Here is a 20,041-nt window from a genome sequence, read left to right as displayed (position 1 = left end):
CGTAAAGAGCGAGGCGTTGAGGAGGAAAACAGCCCCTTTCATATACGGAGTAATTTCTTTTCGTTTTAAGTTTTAAATAGTTTTAAGAAAAACTATTTCTTTCTGTTTAATTTCTGAACGTTTTTGAATTAATGCGTGTTTTGGATTTTGCTCTCCGCACATGAATAATTGAAACGAAATTTGCATATTAATTTATTTTTTGACTAAATGGATTTTTCATAACTTTGATTGGACGATTTTGAGAAAAGAAAGAGTGAGGGAGGAGGCCTAGTTAACCTCCAATTTTTTGGTTACTTAAAAAGGCAACTAGAACTTTAAATTTTTATACCAAACGTTTTTATTAGTAAAAACATACGTAATTCACGTAATAACTTACGTAACGAACTTACGTAAGTTCCCCTCGTCCCCTCGTCAGTACCTCGCTCTTTACAATAAAGCTTAAATTTTTTCCCAGTTCCTTAAGAACGACCCCTGAATCACAAAGACCGTAGAATAAGTAGTTGAAATTACTAAAAAGACTTTAGCGTAAAGAGCGAGGTATTAGGGGAGATGAACCCCTCATGTGACTAATAATTTCTGTTTGTTTTAAATTTTAATGCTGCTCCTTACCTTCAGTTGAAAAAACTTTTCCATAATTATTTTTCCATTTTTTTAATGCTAGAAAAACCTGCACCCCCTTCATGGAAATTCTCTTCCCCCATGGCAAATTCCTTCATGGAAAGCTCCCCCACATAACCCTCTCCCCTTAACCCCTCCCCTCAACCCTGAAAACGTCTATACACTTCCCAATAACCATTACTATATTTAAACAATGGTCAAGGTTTGTAACTTGAAGCCCCTCCCACGGGGACTGTGGGGGAGTAAGTCTTCCCCAAAGATACAGTTATTAGGTTCTTTGACTATGGTGAACAAAATTGCTATCTCAGAATTTTGATCCGGTGACTTTTGGAAAAATGAGCGTGGAAGGGGGCCTAGGTTCCCTCTGATTTTTGGTCACTTAAAAAGGGTACTAGAACTTTTAATTTCTATCAGAATGAGCCATCTCACGACGTTCTAGGACCACTGGTTCAATACGATGCCCCTGGGGAAAAAAAACAAAACAAATAAACACGCATCCGCGATCTGACTTGTGGCAAAAAATACAAAATTCCACATTTTATAGGTAGGAGCTTGAAACTTTTATTGTAGGGTTCTCTGATACGTTGAATCTGATGGTGTGATTTTGTTAAGATTGTATCACTTTTAAGGGGTGTTTGACCCTATTTTCTAAAATAAGGCAAATTTTCTCGGGCTCGTAACTTTCGATGAGTAAAACTAAACTTGCTGAAACTTACATATTTAAAATCAGCATTAAAATTTAGTTGTTTTGATGTAATTATTGGTATCAAAATTCCGTTTTTTAGAGTTTTGGTTACTATTGAGCCGGGTCCTCTTTACTGCAGTTCGTTACCACAAACTGTTTGAAAACTTTCGATCCACGTAGCGATGACATAATTTGTACGAGATCCTCCATCTTGTCTGCCATCTTTAGGTCCTTTAACGTCCTTAGCAGTAATCCTGTTTTTGGCATATGTTTTCGGGAAGAAACGAATTTTCAATGCTTGAATTGTATGCTAGAAGTTTATTTTATTAGTCTGACCTTAATATTTTCTGTTAATAATGATAATAGTTACAATTTCATTTTAATTTGCAACAAAGTTTTCATAGTCTGACAACTCAAAGCCTTGAAATTACTAGAATCTCAACTTTTTAAACTCTAAAAATCATAAGCTTGATTTTCACAGTTTACAAAATAAAAAAAACCTTCTCATGTTTAGAATTCTAAGCAATTTTACATTTTCACACTTATAAAACTTAATATTTTTACATTTTTTTTTATAAATTAAAGTCTTCAAACTTTCAAAACTATCTAACTCTTCTTGAAAATTCCACCATTCTTACACCTAATTCTCATAATTTGACAACTTCAAGCCTTTAAGTTTCAATAATATTGATAAACTACAAATTTTTAAGCTTCTCACACTTATGATCTATTCAGTTGAACCTCAATAAGCCCCCAAATTTTCAAGAATCTCAACGAATGTAATTTTTTTCAGAATTTAGCCATTTTTCTGCTTAATTTGGTAATGTGGCAACACAAGATCTTTTTATTTTAAGAATATTGACAAATTTAACATTTCTAGACTTAAAAGGGTTTTTGATTTTCAGATCTTTATAGCTAATACCTTCATGTTTCAAGAATCAGAATTTTTTCGAAATTTCATATTTCTTGCTTTCCTAAAGCTAAAAGAAGTGTATTTTCAACTTCGTTAAAATTGCTTGGAAATAGGTTAATTTGTGTGAATTTAGAGTAACATCGCTACAAGGGTGATTTCTAAGGAGAAAAAAAAACAACTTTCTCTTGATAAATATCACATTGTTCAACTTTACTCATCTACTCTTAGCTTTTGTTCATATAAACTATGTTTTTTTCAATTTTGCCCAGCAGTTTTTATATTTATTCAATTTCTATTCATTTAATTCTAATGTTGTGATTTTATCAGAATTTTTACATTTTTTTCAGTTTTGGTTCCAATAATTTTTGTTCGGTCAATTTTTATCAAGAGTTTTCACTACTTGTATTTTTTTTTAATTAAGTTGATTTTCATTTCTTTTCCTTGGATTTCAACTTTCTTCAATTTTTATTCTATTAATCGTCTTTTCTATCTTTTCCAAAAGTTCTCTCCTCTTTCAGTTTTTGTTCCGAAACTATGAAATGCATTGCTTTTAGGTGGATAAATATTTCATTATTTTCAGTCTTTGTCCCAGATATTACACCTTTTTTAATTTTTCTCACAAATTTTTCACATTTTTCAATTTTAGTCCCAATTTTCACCATTTTCAATTATATAATTTTATTACATAATTTTCTTTGTTCCATTCTTTACCCCTATGTTTTCACTGTTATAAATCTTTATTCACAGACTTTTCACTTCTTCACTTTTTATTCATGTAAGTTCGCCTTTTACCTTTTCGTTGCTATATTTTCACCAATTCAAATTTTTCCTCGCGTAATCCCGTTTTTTTTCAATTTTTATTATAATGTCCAAGGTATTAGTTTCACTTAATAGATTGTGGTTTGATAATTTGTCTTAATTTGTCTATATGTGTGGTGATCAATGACTAATGGTGTCTTTCGAAATTACAGGCAGCGCAATAGTGCTACTTAAGTAAAGAGCGATGTGGACACATTGTATTATTTATTCTTTTATTCATTTTTTGATCTTAGGCAAGGAAACTTTGTATTGAAGGACGTATCGTAGAAACTTCGCAAAGAGCTCAATCGTTTGGAAATTGAAACGGCTAGTGCTCTTATAATGTTTATATAGAAAGGGTGATCGTATAAAATTTGGAGGGGGCTCATTGGATTGATAATCAAAATTTAGTGTAATTAATCCCAGAAAGTTTGAAGGCAAGAAACCCACCTTCCAAGCCCGCCATTTCCCCAAACCCATTCAATAAAAATTTTTAGATAGCCATTTTGTTCAACGTATTTGAAAGGTCCGGAAATAATGTATTCGAGGATGGCAACTCCCCAACAACCCTCAGGGCAAGGGTTATAAGTTATAACCTGGGGGAATATAAGGTATTAGAGGCAACGCTACAGCGTTGCCTAGAGTAAAGGCCATACGGCTCCATTGTTTTATTGTCTATTTATTATTATTTCCCAGAGGCATTTCATATTGAATGGGTCGTCGTATAAAATTCAAAGGGGGCGCATCAGGCTGGAAACAGACAGTTTTGTGCCCCTTTCAAGAGTCAAAAATGATCAGAGGGCAACGAGTTCCCCAAGGCCCTTTTCCTCAAATATATCTAACAAAAATTTTGAGGTAGAGATTTTTTTAAAAATAGTTGGAGATCATATAACAAAAATTCCAGTATCGACACAGCCCCTAAGGGCCCAGGGACAGGCGTTGCAAGCTATGCCCTGGGGGCAAGTATGGTTTTTACAGAAAGGATGCTTGTATAAACTTCAAATAGGGGTCATTTAATTGGAAATTGAAAGTTCCAGTTCGCTTTTTAAGAGTCAGCGATGATTGGAGGATAGCTATCCCCCCATGCCCTTTTCCCCTAACACATCCTATAAAAATTTTAAGGTAGCCGTTTTGTTACAAATAGTTCAAAGATCATATAACTAAGGCTCCAGGTCAACACAACCCCTCAGGCGTTGTATGTTACGCCCCGGTGGCAAATATAGTCCTTATAGAAGGGATGCTCTTATAAACTCCGAAGAGAGTCAAAATTCAGATTCAAAAGAGATCGACGGGCAACTAGCTTCCCCCCCCCCTTTCACCCTTTTTTCCCCAAATGCATCAGATAAAAATTGTAAGATAGCTCTTTTGTTAAAAATAGTTCAAATGTAAGATAACGAAACACGAAACTCCCACGTCGACACAATCGCTCAGGGCCCGGGTACAGGCGTTGTAAGTTATGTCTTGGGGGCATATAAGATTCCAATGGAAGGTATGCTCATATAAAATTCAGAGGACTCATTTGATTGAAAAATGAAATTTTTAGTTCACTTTTTCCGAGTCAAAAGAGATCGGAGGCCCCGCCCCTCCTAGCCCTTTTACCCCAAATGCATCAGATAAAAGTTTTGAGAGAGATATTTTGTTAAAAATAGTTCAAAGGTCAGATAACAAAACTCCTATGTCGACACAACCCCTAAGGGCCCGGGGGTAGGCGTTGTTAGCTATGCCTTGGGGTTGTATATGGTTCTTATGGAAGGGATACTCGTATAAACTTCAGAAAGGGCTCATTTGTTTGTAAACTGAAAGTTCTGGGTTCACTTTTTAAGAGTCAAAGGAGATCAGAGGGCTACGGTTTCTATGGAAGGGATACTCGTATATATTTCATGGACGCCTAATTTGTTTGGAAAGTAAAAGCTCTTGTTCACTTTTCAGAGTCAAAAGAGATCGAAGGGCAACTAGCCCTTCCCCCATGTCTTTTTCCCCAAATGCATCAGATAAAAATTTTGAGATAGCTATTTTATTAAAAATAGTTAAAAGGTCAGATAACAAAATTCCGGTGTCGACAAAATCCCCTGGGGCTCGGGGGCATTCGTTGTAAGTTATGCGCTCGGAGTATATATGGTCCTTACGGAAGGCATGCCCGTATAAACCTGAGAGGACTCATTAGATTTGAAATTGAAAGTTCTAGTTCACTTTTTAAGAGTCAAAAGAGATCCATCCAATGGCAACTAGCTCCCCCAGGCCCTTTTTTCCCAAAGCCCATCCGAAAAAATTTTGAGATAGCCATTTTTTCTAAATAGTCCAAATATCATATAACAAAACTCCGGTGTCGAAACAACCACCCAGGGCTCTGGGCAGGCGTTTTAAGTTATGCCCTGGGGCCAAATATGGTTCTAATGGGAAAAATGCTCGTATAAACTTCAGAGAGGGCTCGTTTGATTGGAAACTGAAAGTTCTAGTTCAATTTCTAAGGTATAAAAGTGATCGGAGGGCAGTTAGCCTCCTCCCCCACGCCTTTTTTACCCAAATGCATCAGATACAAATTTGAGATTGCCATTTTATCAAAAATAGTTAAGAGGTCCCTTTTTGTTGAAACTATAAATGCTCGGAACGCCTGCTTCTTTAAAAGTTTAAATGACTCATCTGAAGAAAGTAAAAATAAATATATTCGTCAACGAAATTTAGTGAATATGTTTAGAGTTTCTGAAGAAAAGAAATATTACATTGAAAATTTTAACGAACAAAAGGAGATGTCTGGGGCACTTGGCAGACCATTAAAGGTGTGATTAACGGCACAAGTAAACATGATGGCCTCATAAATGGTATCACTATCAAGGGTGTTACAGTCACTGATAAACAGCAGATTGCTGATGAATTTGGTAAATTTTTCTCTGTTATTGGGAGTAAAATCAAGGAAGATACTTCGCACGGAGACCCAGGGAAAAGTGACACGCTCTTTGAGGAGAAAATCATAATTTTCAAATTGAAAAAGCGTGAACTGAAGAGGTAGCGAAAATTATGAAAATTTTGAAGTCAAATGCTGCTGGTATTGACAGGTTGAATCTGAAAGCCTTCAAAGTAGTTTCAGCGTATCTACTACCATGTCTTCTTTATCTTGTTAACCTGTCACTTGAAGTCTCCAAAGTCCCCGACACACTTAAACAAGCAAAATTCCTCCCACTCTTCAAATCAGGCAATAAGCAAGATATGACGAACTGACTACCTATAAGCTTCTTACCACTATTCTCGAAGATATACGAGAAAATAGTAGATCGACGGTCGTACAAATATTTAGACAAGATCGGAATATTAAGTGAGTCACGGTTCGGTTTCAGAACTGGACATTCAGCTGTTTATGTGGTATACCATCTAATGGAGTGAGTTCATAGTGCCCTAGAAAGGAACCTCAACCCTCTTACTGTGTTCATAGATTTTAGAAAAGCATTTTATACTGTTTATTTTAATTTTTTATTCTGTAGGTTAACTTGTTTAGGAGTCCGCAAAAAGAATTTGGAATGGTTTAGGTGTTACCTGCGTGGTAGGTCCATCAAATTTATGATAGATGATGTGGTAGAGAAAGCCTTCATTGTGGAGTGCCTCAAGGTTCTGAATTAGAACCCTCACTGTTTTTGGTTTGCGTGGATACAATACGTTTTTACCTTCTTGAAGCCGTAGTTACATCATTCGCAGATGACACAGCGCTTACAGTGATTGCGAAATCTATTGAGAATCCTATAGAGAATACTAATATAACTCTGAGGAATTTACCTCAGTTCACAAAGCATAGTTTTCTTGCAGTGAATATTGAGAATACTAATATATGATTTTTAGTCGCATTGGTAAAGTTGTAAATAATTGTAATAGTATTCTTTTACAAGGTGTTTCTCTTAGTCAGATTTCTCAATGTAGATATCTAGGATTTTATTTTGATGTAAATTTTAGTTCGATTTATCATTATAAAGTTATATCTCAAAAGTTGGCTCGTAGGGCTGGTATTTTAGGAAGATTTCACATTTTTTTTCCTCTACATGCTCTGAAAGCAATTTATTATTCAATTGTTCATCCATATTTAGTGTATGGTTGTTCATTGTATGCAAGCAATTTTTCTAGTCACGTGAAAAGGGTCCATATTATGCAGAATAAGGCAATCAGAAGTTTGGGCAAGTATCTTGCGTGTGGTAGCACTAAAGATTGTTTAAGAGATTTATATATTTTGAATATTGATTGTATTAAGTCTCAGCAGATTTTAATTTTTTTATACTAGGTTTTAAACGTCTCCTCAGTATTTTAGAAGTTACTATAGATGTAATTGAAATTATCACGATTATTCTACTAGGAGTTAACTAGTGAAATCAGGCATACAGCACGATCTGGATTTATGGTTAAACATGTGGGTGTTGATATTTGGAGCTCAATCCCTGAGAGTGTTAGGTGGTCTGAAAAGCTTATGTTATTTAAAGGAAGAATAAGAAGTATTTTTCGAATAAATTGTAAATTATGGTGGTTAAAATTTAACCCTCTGTTTTTTTCTTGTTTTATTTTGAAGATGAGAGATGGTTGTTTAGAGACTGCATAGTTTCTCGTCAGTTTTTTTCTTTTTTAAGTAATTCTTTGATCTTGAATGAATAAGTTACCATTTGTCGTTTTTTTGCTTTTTTTTTTTTGCTGCTTAACAGGGACATTTTAAATCCCTAAACTGTGCAGAATAATGGTGACTGTAGTACAATTTTAATAGATTTTTGGTCGAAATAAACGTATACCAGCCTGCCTATCTACCTACCAAAAGGTTAGATAACAATAAATCTGGTGTCAAGACGACCCCCGAGGCCCCGGGGACAAGCGTTATAAGTTATGCCCTGGGGACATATATGGTTATTATAGAAGGGATGCTCGTATAAACTTCAGAGATGGCCCATTTGATTGAAAGTTCTTGTTCACTTTAAAAGAGTCAAAAGAGATCGAAGGGCAATTAGCTCCCACTCCACACGCTTTTTCCCGAAACCCATCATTAAAAATTTTGAGATAAACATTTGGTTAAAAACAGTTCAAAAATCAGATAATAAAAACATCGAGGTTGACAAAAAACCCCAGAGCACCGGGGCAAATGCTTTAAGCTATGCCCCGGGGCTAATAAGGTTTTTATGTAAACAGAGGTCGTTTAAATTTCAGAAGTGGCTCCTTTGATTTGAAATTGAAAGTTCTAGTTACCTTTTTATGAGTCAAAAGGTATTGGAAGGCATCTACCCCTCCCCACACACGCACTCTTCATTTTCCAAATGTATCCAATCAAATTTTTTAGGCTGCTAGTTTGTTTGAAGTAGTACAATGATCAGATAACAAAAACTTCGGGCTCAAAATACCCCCCCCCAGATCCCAAGGGTAGGATTTTAACTTATGTTTCGGGGACATATATGGTTTTTATACAAGAAGTGTTTGTGTGAACTTTGGAGGGGACTCAGATGACACACCCCTAGCATTGAATCTGACCCCTTAATATCCTCATATTTGCAGCGCAAATGGGAGAATAGCTCTATATAGTCAACTGCTTGTTAGTGGTGATCTGTTATGTAGAGTTATTTTAGTTTTTTGTAATTAATGTTTTTTCTGCTACTAAGTCTTAGACAATAGAAAACTAAAGGTCATATAGGCAATAATATTTTGATGTGTTATTGCTTTTTTTAGTTATGCACTAAGATTAGTGAAAACAGGGCCAACACGGCAAGGTTATGCACAGCCGGCCCCGCACCCTAGCATTAAACAAGACCCTCGAATATCCTCCCGTTTGCAGCACATGCGGAAGAATAGCTCTCTATACTGCTTGTGAATGTTTATCTCTTGTGTTAAGTTATTTTAGTTTTTTAAATTATTTTTTTCTGTTACTAAGTCTTAGCCAATAAAAAACTTAAGGTCATAAAGGCAATAAGATTTAGATGTTTATTTTCTAGTTTTTAGGAAATTGAAAGTTCTAGTTACCTTTTTATGAGTCAAAAGGTATCCGAGGGCATCTACCCCTCCCCAGACATGTACTCTTTTTCCCAAATGTATCCGATAAAATTTTTTAGGTTGTTAGTTTGTTTGACGTAGTCCAATGATCAGATAACAAAAACTTCGGGGTCAACATACCCCCCAAATCTTTTGCCAACCTCAGCCCCGCCCACCCCTTAGCATTAAACCCAACCTTGAATATCCATCCATTTTTATCGCAAATGGAAGGATAGCTCTATATAATGCTTATGAATGGTTATCTCTCATGCAAAGCTGTTTTAGTTTTTTTTTTTTTTCTGCAACTAATTTTTAGACTAAAATTCATAAAGACCATGAGGCTTTGATGTTTTATTGGGTCTTTTTCTAAAAATTCCTTATTTTCTTAAAACAGCCCAATTGACTAGTGATCTCGTTTCCTTTTAAGAGTCAAAAGTTATGAAGAGGGGAGAGGGCAACCAAGTCCATCCTCCTCCCTTACATCTCTTTTGCTCAAATGGAACCTACCAAATTTTGAAATAGCTAGTTTTGTTCAAAGTATTCCTAAGGCAAAATATTACTGTGACATATAAGGTTTTTTATGAAAAAAACCTTTTCTTCAACCCTGAAGTTAAGGGTAAATTATACTAGCAGCCCATCGTTAACATATAGAGCTTCTATAGAAAGTGTGAGCGTATAAACTTTGGAGGTAGTTCATTCAACCGGAAATTGAAATTTATTATGCCCCTTTTAAGAATCGAAAATGATCAAAAAGTAAAATTCCTCCCCCCCCCCCTGTGCCTTTTTTCACCAAATGCATATAAATTTTGAAATAACCATTTGTTTCAAAATAGTCCAAAATCCAAATTACTATAACTTAAGGGGATTGAGAAATCCTCCATAGCCTCTGGGGCAAGAATTGTAACTTATGTAAGTTGCCTATTACTAGAGTATCAGGTTTTTGTGGAAGGTATGGTCGTATTAACTTTGGAAGGGGCTGGTTTGACCGAATATTTAAACTTCTAGTTCTTTTTTAAGAGTAAAAAAGGGGGCAACTAGCCCACACCCAACTTTATGGCATCTGATCAAAATTTAGAGATTGCAATTTTGTTCAAAAAAATCAAAGGTCAAATAACTATGCTTTGGGGTTGAAACCCCCGCCCCCAACCCCGAGGAAGTGGCTCTGACTTAAGGAACTTGCTTATTGTTACTTTGACACTTTGTTTACTTCAATACTTGGATTTAGTATTTACGTGGCAACTTCGATTTACGGTGCAAGGGCTTTAAGTTATGAAAGTTGCTTATTGTTAATTTGATATCTTGTTGCGTTACGAGAGCAACACTTTGGTTTTGTCCCGTTTTTTTTTTTTTTTTTATGCTGCCGATCTCAGCTTATTCCTGGAAACTGGTAAGGGTCTAACCTGTGCGATTTTTACGGAAAGTGTGGACCTCAGGCCGGATTGATGAATATGGCATTACATTTTGGAAAGCTCCATAGAACTCTTGCCTGGGGCTAAAAAGGATGGTTTTTGCTTGTCCACGAGCCAGAGCCTATGGTGTGCGAAGTGAAATAGAGTTATGTAGCCTATGTCAGAGAGGAGTATCTGAAGTTGCGCAGCCAAGCTTTCGTTTCATCAAACCATGTTTCTGCTTTCGAGAGGAAAGCTCCGTTCTAGCAGGCAAGCAGGCAGGCACCACTTTCAAATTGAAGATGGACTAAAATCAAGAAATATATGTGGCAGTTACCCGGCCCCACAGCCAATATATCTTCTTTTAGTGATAAATAGAAAAATTTATAGAAGCCAAAATGTGGCATTTTCCAACGAGTCCGACCCATTTCTGTTCGTGATTTCAGCTGAGTTTATCATTCGGTTTTTCGGACTTGGGATTGCGGTAGAGAAATGGTATCATATGTGCCTAATAAACTTTAAAAGTTCTCTCATTGCTAAAGAAATTGGAGCTTATCCTTTGCTCCTTTCTAAGTGGTGACGTTAGAAAGTTGGCCTACGGCAAAAAAAAATCAAGTTTTGAACTAAGATAGATAGAACTTTTTTTCACAGGCAATCGAGAGCTCTTGATGAGCTGATCAAAGTATATGACATTCTTTTTTGGTACAAAAATTCCTTCATGAGGTATACCAGTTCGAAAGTTTCAAGGGGTTGACAACTTCAGTAGTAAGGTGCACACTGAAACGAAATCTAGGCCGATACAAATCGTGAAACATATAGAGGACTTGTAAGCAACAGTTGGCTGTTAGGTAATAATCACCTTCGGCAATGAGGGGCTAGCAACTTTTGCTAGTTGGTGTATCTATTATTTGTTTCCAGTGTATTTGATGGTAAAACCAATTTGGTTCCAGTGGTAAGACATGTAGGGGACTTGTAAGTAGTAATCTGCTCTTAGGCTACAGTCAACTTCAGCGATGAGGGGTTTGCAACTATGCTAGTTTGTTTCCGGTGAACTTGATGCCTATTACGGGAGAGGGACTTATAAGTAAGAATCGGTTCACTTTGGGCGAGAAACGGCTGTTAGCTAATAATCATCTTCGGAAATGAGGGGTTTGACACTTTTCCAAGTTGGTGTACCTATTATTTGTTTCCGGTGTATTTGATGGTTAAACCAATTTGGTTCCAGTGGTAAGACATGTAGGGGACTTGTAAGTAACAATGGGCATTTGGGCTACAATCATCTTCAGCGATGAGGGGTTTGCGACTTTTGCTATTTGGTTTACCCGTTTATTTGTTTCCGGTGAATATGATGGGTATCACGGGAGAGGGACTTGTAAGTAAGAATCTGTTCACTTTGGGCTAGAAATTTGTTCAAATTGGTGCACATTGTATTCGATCTCTTTAAATCTGACAGAATTATGTGTTTACGCAACGGGTACAAACGGTAACGTAAAACAATGATGTAGTTTCGTAATAATTAGTGTCACCTATGGTATTTTAATCCTGAAAAGTTACGGATAGCTTTATAATACCAACTAGATTATATAAGATATTGTTTCCAGTTTTCATCCGTCACGATGTCTATGATTGAAAAGGATAAAGTTCAACTGGCTGCAAAGTCAATTTAGTCCTTCCTTTCGATATTATTTTGTAGTTCTTGTTTTTTCAACGCTGAGGAATAGATTTTGGTCATGTGATAACTTATTGCGTTCTTGTTTGAACATACCGTTTTAAAAACTTCAATAGGCTGACAACTTCATCATTTAATCGATAGTGAAGAAACAAGCACAAACGAGAATGTAAAACAATGAGATAGTTTCATAATAATTAATAGAATGTTATATATGGTATTTTGATCCTGAAAATTTAGGGATAGCTTTATAATACCAACTAGATTATATAAGATATTGTTCTGAGTTTTCATCCGTCACGATGTCTACGATTGAAAAGGATAAAGTTCAACTGGCTGCAAAGCCAATTTAGTCCCTTCTTTCAATACTATTTTGGTGTTGTTTTTTCAACGCTGATGAATAGCCTTTGATCATGTGATTACTGATCGATAGCGAAGAAACAAAACCAGTGTTGCTCTCGCAATACTTTAGTCGGCGAAACCGGACAAAGGTTGCCACAACGCTTCAAGTTGCCCGGGCAAACGCAGGTTGAGTTTACTTTGATGATTCATTTACTTTATTTATGCTTTTACTTTGATATTGTTACTTTGATACCAGTTTTGATACCTTGATGAGTAGTTGATGTGGGAAAAAATGTTTGATTTGGAATTAAAGAATTTTTAAAAACTTCAAATTTTTTGCATTCAAAACAAACAAAAGTTAATTTTAAAAGACTTTCCGAAAAAGACCTTTTTCAAAGAAAAGTAAAGGCCATTTTAAACTTAAGATCATCACATAAAAATACCAGTTAAAATTCAAACTCAATACGACCACAAATTACTACCAAAGAATAAATGAAACCCAAAACGAACGAATAGCAAAAAAACATACAACTGGTAATAATATAAATAAATAAACAAAACTCAAAGCGAGTAATGCTTGAGTTGTGTTGCGAGAGCAAAAATTTGGTTTTGTCGTTTTTTTTTTGGTCCTAGCACCCCGATTTCAGCTTATTCCTAGAAAGTGGTAAGGGTCTAAACTCTGAAGTTTTTACGGAGAGTGTGGACCTTAGGCCGGATTGATGAATACAACTTTGTATTTTGGAAAACTTGGCTTGGCGTGAGGTGCTAAGGCAAGGTTGCCTTAACACCCCACATTGCCCATGCAGCGTAGATCTAGTTGAATATGCAAATGAAGCTTAGAATAAAAAAAAACATTTCGCTATTGAAGTGTAAATGAAAGTTAAAAGAAAACAAAAAATTAAAAAAATTAAATTAAAGAAAATTAAATAATAGTTGAAAGGTCTGGAAATTATGTCTGTGACAACCCCTATACTTTCTCCGGACAAGAACATAATTTGCATTTTTCTGAAAAAAAATGGCTGTGGATTGTCAGTTTAGTACACTGACATTTATTTCTTAAAATTTAAAATGAAAACTCATTTATTAAAGTTTAAAAAGTTAAAAAAAAAATAAACATATTTTTTCGTTTAATGACGTAAGACATAACAGATTTAATGGCTTTTTAGTATTCAACGGGAAATTGAACGCAAAACAAATCCTTTTGTTTAAAAAAGAAAGAAACATAACTTTGTTCTAAAATAAGATTAATTGCTGATAATCATATATTATATATAAATTATAGCTATTGAGCTATTATATTCAGAAATTTACATTTTTGATGTGCCAAATTACTGAAAGATTAATACAATCTTAAGACGGTAAAACAATGGTGGTTCAGTGTTTAATTTCAATCTAAATAGTTTACAAATAGCAATCCATTTAAAACAAAGAACTATTTCACTTTGTTCCTACTTTCTTTGTCCTTTCTGGTAACGGGGAATAATGACCTAGTTTACTCATGTTGGTGACTCGTTGAATAGGCCCCTTTGCTGGTTCCCTTTCGGGTATACCTTACCTTACCTTTAACCTTACCTTTATTCTTCACCTTACCTTTACCTTTTAGGTATTGGTTTCGAAGTGTATTTTTCTACTGCGGTGTTTGAGTACATGTTTGTGGGAGTCGTTAGACTCAATATTAGTTGAAAACTTATTATGATTGCGATGGTCAGATAATTTTTCTCGATTCCTCATAAAAGAGCATATGATAACCTTTTTTAATTCTATATCCTGGTTACTCCCTATAGTGAGAAAGCCGATAACCTAAAAGGTTTTAATATTAATCATTAAGGGTATTATTACAACTTTGATAACAAAAAGATAACTATAACATTATTGTTATTTCTGCGATTCCAAAGTACAAAACAAGAAAGATAAATAAAACTTTTCGTTGAACAGTGAAAACACGAACCCTGAAAACGTTAAGTAGCTTACACACACACGGTCGATTGAAAGCATTGAAAATCGAAGTCAAGTGAACTTAAAGCAAATACTTAATTGATATGATGGATTTAAAGACTTTGAATTATCTCATCTAGATTATAAATAAAAGTAGCCTCAAATAAATTACCAAATTATATATATGAAAAAAGATTTATCAAATATTTATTTTATAGTTTATTTTATAGCCTTTTGGACCACTCCAATATAGAGCTGAATTATATGACTTTTTAGTTGAAATCAAGATTTCTTAGTTGGTATTGTACAGAGTTTACCCACCTCGAAAAAATTTTAACATCAATTTTTATATATGATGAAAATACAAATAAATAAGCTTTTAAAATATCATTAAGATTTTGATCCAATTTTCAAAAACTTTTCCAATGTATTACTTCTCTAATTTCAAACCTGAAATGAAAAATTCCTGCCTAACTTACTGAACCTTAGAAGAAAGGCTTAGAATGGCTTTTGAGTCTTCAACGGGAAAGTGAGCGCAAAACTGGTAAAAACACAAGACAAAAAAAAATGTTACATAACAAGATTAATAACTGATAATTAATAACATTCATTATAGTAGTTGATTAAACAGGCAGTTTCTGCAATTTGAGTGACTCTTATTAACATTTCCACTTTAGCTATTTAGATTTTAATTGATAACACTTCTGCAGGCAAAGTAAGGCAATTCGTAAAAAATAAAGGGGATGGCTTGATTTCTTCTCTTATTTTCATTTAAAGAAGATAGCATTTTTTTTATAGATGTATCGCCAGTTACTTTTATTTTTCATTTTTAGTCAAAAATTACTTGTATATAGTCCAAATAAGTAAGAAACTAATAGCAAAATTACTAGTTAGCTACAAAAAAGGACAAGAAAATAAGCTATTATAGCTATTAAACTAATAGCTATTAAGCTATTATAGCTTAAAACAGTTAAAAGTTTGTAGTTTAGCGTTTAATATAGATCTGTATTGTGTAAAATGAATAATCCAATTGTTTATGGCAAGTTGTTTTTATTTCTTTACCTTAGTTGGTCCCTAAAATGAGAAAGTCGATAACCTACAAGGTTTTAATATTAATTATTTAGGGCATTATTACAACTGTGACAACAAAAAGATAAATATAACATTATTTGTTATTTCTGCAATTCCAAAGTACAAAACAAGAAAGGTAAAAAAGACATATCTTTAAAAAGGGAAAACACGAACCCTGAAAACGTTAAGTAGCTTACACACACGCGGTCAATAGAAAACATTGAAAACCGAAGTCAAGTGAACTTAAAGCAAATACTTAATTAATGTGATGGACTTAAAAACTTCGAACGATTTCATATAAATTATACTTAATAGTAGCCTCAAATAAAGAATTTTACGCAGCAGTGGGGGAACTTGCACGTGGAGAATTTTTTGTTGGTAGAAATTTTTCCAGGAAAAATTTCCCAGGGGAAATTTTAAAGGGGAGAAATATCCAGGATGCATATAGGGAATTTTTTTTAATTCCCTCACTTTCTCTATGGTGGCTCAATTTCACACATCAAGAGATTGTTCGGAGGGAATTGTCTAGAGGGAATTCTTATGGGGGTACATTTTATCAAGGAAAAAATTGTCTTGGTGTGGGGAACGGGTATTATAAACGGGAGTAATTTCGCAAACGAAGAATTTACCGTTGAGGGGGGGGGGGGAATTTCCCAGAAGAAATTTTCTACGGAGTGGAATTTCATAGCTTTATTTCAAAAACGACCAGAAATTAAATTAAAAAACTATTTATTTTTCAACTTAAAATAAGGAGTATCATTAAAACTTAAAATTGAGTTCAGTTCAATTTTTTGTTATTTAATTTGCAGATTTAAATTAACTTTTTACTTTAAGGATATCATTAACCATTCCATACGAAGACAATCTGCGCGTATATCCGTTCGATGTATTGTCAGCGAAATTGAATCTTATGAGTTGTAAGTACGCCCGTTTTCGTTTTTGTGTGTTTCACCTTTTGATTTTACCTAGGCCTATATTTTTACTTCTATGTCTTAGTCCTTAACACACACAGTCGTTCACTAGCTTCCAAGTCGGTTACATCAGCTGAAATGTCACCACATTTATACAAATATAGGTACAGTACAAAGTAGTTACAAAAGGGCTAATCTGACATTGACATGATTTGATGGGGGGGACGCAAAATCTGTGGTGGTAACATTAAATATTTTATTTCACGATGATGCTAGTCAGAAATAGATTATTACCATACATGTGCAGTATGCACATACATAAGCTATTCTATAGATTAAACACAAACAATATGTCATTTAACATACATAGAAATACTGTACCTTAAATAAGTTTTTATTAAGGTCACTTATTGATATATTCTCAGTTATTGTCGTCAGTTCTTGTTATATATAGTTTATTGTTATTGCTATATGCTAAAACTACACTGCCAAAAAAGAAACCCAAGTCTCTTATTGTTTTATATTCATCCTCTATTCTTATATTATAAAACCGATATTTACGCAAGTATAAAATATTAGGAGACGTTTGTTACCAGGAAGATTACAATGAAAGACTAAATAATCCAAATGATCTTATTGACTGCTTGAAATCACGTCTGGCAGGCTGTTATTCAGCAAAACTAAGAGAAAAGTCCGTTCAATCGTCACTTGACAGCTATACTAACATCATTGGTCTTCAGGAGAAAATTAAAGAACGTATTTTCCAAGGGGGATATTTTCTGTGGGGTATTTTTCATGGGGGGTATTTTCTGCCGGGGGTATTTTTCTGGGGGTATTTTCCAGGGGGTATTTTCCGCGGTGTGTTTTTCAGGGGATATTTTTCGGGGGGTAAATGCTGGCCACCTTGGTGTAATATTGTTGACTTGCAATGCAAATGGATTTTGTAGTAAATACTTGTGAAATGGCCCAAAATTTTAAAAGGTTGTTTGTTGAAGTTGTCTAACAAAGACGGTGATTTTACAAGAGCAGGTAAATTTTTTGGTTAAATTTAGCAGTAAATTTTGACAGTTAAAAATAGCCGGAGAAAGTTTATTTGATTTACCCATGTGCTTGAAGACAGAAAGCAGTTGTGTTACTTTTTCAGCTGGATACACAGTGCGAATTAATGTACTGACACTTTTAGATTACAAAGAAGCAAGGCATAATACATTAGACTACCTTATATGGCACTTATCAGTCATAAGGGTAAATTTTGAAGACACCATTGATTATTATTGATGTTCCAACACATTGGGCACGTTTTGGACTATGCACCATGGCCTACTGCACTATTATTTGTTGGTATTTGATTGAAAAACTTCGATTCTGGGGTCTAAGACCATCCATGTGTCAATGATGCCAATTGAGAAGAGTTTATTTTTCAGCTTAGCATTAGTAAGCTTCTTCTAGAGTTTCCCTGGGTGAATTCGGGATCTTGAAGAACGATCCATTTAGAACGGGTTAGGGATTACGGTCTGGTCGGGAACAGTTTATTTGTCATTATTGCAATATCTTACTTACGTTGGTATGCTAGTTGAGACGAGAAGAACATGGCAAAGGCTGAAAAGTATTTTTAACATTCTTTATATCATTTCTTCTTTGTTTTTAGATAGTTATTCAAGTAGCATTTTAAAGTTCTATTGGTTGAGGCAGAAGATACTATTTGAATCCAAATTATCTGAATTCAAGCTATTGGGAATTGATGTTGGTGTATCTACAAGAATGATCAATTCAAGTGAGTCTTTGATACTCTTTGTTATTCTGTCTATCCCGCTACTTTCTTGTTTAAAACTTTATCACATTAGTAAAAACACTTTGTAAGATAAAAGCAAAATATACAAAAATACACTATTTTGATTAACATACTCACCTCTAAGCCATCCTATGCTCTACATTAACCATTTGATGAAGAAAAAGCATATAATGCTCACCCATAAAGTTCAGTTGAAATTAAAATTTGAATAAGATTAAAACCAATAGTGTAAAACAAATCAACACTGGACAGCCGCTGTATATTTTAGCCATACTAAGATTTGGGTCACTAACCATATCTTTTACTATTAGTGCTCTTAAAGTATTCAACCACATAATACTGGATCAACTTCAATCAAGCTACCATTATTAGACACGAGTCATTTCAAACCGAGTTTGCAATGAGTTTTAATCACGACTTCAAGTCAAGCACCAGTACGTGTAAAAGTTGAGTGTGAGTCGAGCTAAGGTCTTTAAATCTGACAGTTCAAGTCACTCTAAGACAGCAAAGACAGGCAGCTGTCTTAAGCCAGCATTAATACACAATTGAAAATGCCAATTGAAGAACAGTTGATTATAGAAGCGGTTCACTTCATCACGATCAGCTCTTGATTTCTTGCTTTCAATGATTTCCCCCTTTTTTTCATCTATCCAATTGAAAGAATGCAGCCTAGAAGGGTGATAAACAAGAATGGGATGTTTCTGTTTAAGTAAAAGACGCTGGTTTTGTTCGTGTGACTACTGAAAGCAGCCTGTTCTGTATTCAAAAAGCGATATGCCTCCGCATAGGATTCATAATTTTACAAACTTCGCCTCAAGGTAAAACTTATCTGACTCTTGAATCAACTAAACGTGATTTGAAGTAGACTAGGATTCATATTTAGTGACTTGGGCTTGGTTTATATTTCTTTTATTTAGTAAATAAGTTGGAAAACTTTGGGATGCTCCTTACTCTATGTAAATATAAATTTCAATCATCCATAGAATATAACATAATTAAAACTATAATTTGAGATTAAAGATTATAATTTTTTACTGAAATCATTTAATACTGAAATACCGTTTGTTTGAATTTAAGATTTACTTTAAGATCAGTCAGGTACTAATTGTAATTAGCCCTATCCACAAATAAAACAACAAATGGATGTGTCAGCCAAAATTCTCGTAATATAGAGGGGGAGAGAGCTGCTTACTACAGAGAATTGTACGAGTTGACGGAATTCACAAGAATTCGACAATATGGGCTTAAAAAAATAGTATTATGTAGGTTGCCCAGTAAGAGCTCCCCTGCGTTGGAGATCGCAGCTGTCTTTTAGAATGAAAGCATAGTAAAAAAAAAAAATAAACTTAAGAGAAAATTATCAAGTTCTCCATTAATTTTATTCTGGAAAATAGTCTTGATGAACAATTAAGTTCCCCGCCTAAAAGTTCAGTGATTTGGTCACATATTTGGAGAGTATAAGAAGCAAAGTGCGACTAAAATAATTGGAGCAACAAAATTCAGTGATTATGATTTTGAATGTAGTTTGTCCTTGAATTCAACGATTTTTACGTTAAAATTCAGAAACTCAAATAAAAATTCTATATAAAAAGAAATATATCCATTCCCTTTAAAACTGCACCACCTATTGGAAACATTACCTAAAATCTAACATTACCCTAAAATCTAACATTACCCTAAAATCATTAACATTACCCTAAAATCTAAAAACATTACCCTAAAATCATTAAGGAAACATTACCCTAAAATCTAAAAACATTAGAAGCAAAAGTCTCCCTTGAAAAACTTGAAAAAAAACTACCAAAGGATTTAATATTGATATTTCTATCCCCATAGTGGTGATAGAAGTTCAATATGGCACCTGTAAGGTAACCAAGACAAGTTTAGGAGAAAGTCAAGTCTCGAAACCCTTTCATAGCCATCCAACATTCAGTCCCTCT

At 34.4% G+C, this 20,041-nt stretch overlaps 1 protein-coding gene across 7 annotated transcripts in view; it reads left to right on the top strand.

Moving 5' to 3' along the window:
- Positions 1-20,041, top strand: part of LOC136026333 (glutamate-gated chloride channel alpha-like) — an 83,480-nt gene that overhangs the window by 38,099 nt on the left and 25,340 nt on the right. For all 7 annotated transcript variants that reach the window (XM_065702785.1, XM_065702775.1, XM_065702818.1 and 4 more), the window contains 2 exons: positions 16,233-16,315; positions 17,958-18,083. In XM_065702785.1, coding sequence (XP_065558857.1) covers positions 16,233-16,315; positions 17,958-18,083 — 209 coding nt within the window. The remainder of the gene's footprint in view (positions 1-16,232; positions 16,316-17,957; positions 18,084-20,041) is intronic.

This window comes from Artemia franciscana, chromosome 1 (genome assembly GCF_032884065.1).
Source record: "Artemia franciscana chromosome 1, ASM3288406v1, whole genome shotgun sequence".
Lineage (NCBI taxonomy): Eukaryota > Metazoa > Arthropoda > Branchiopoda > Anostraca > Artemiidae > Artemia > Artemia franciscana.
This window is presented reverse-complemented; position numbering and strand designations above follow the sequence as displayed.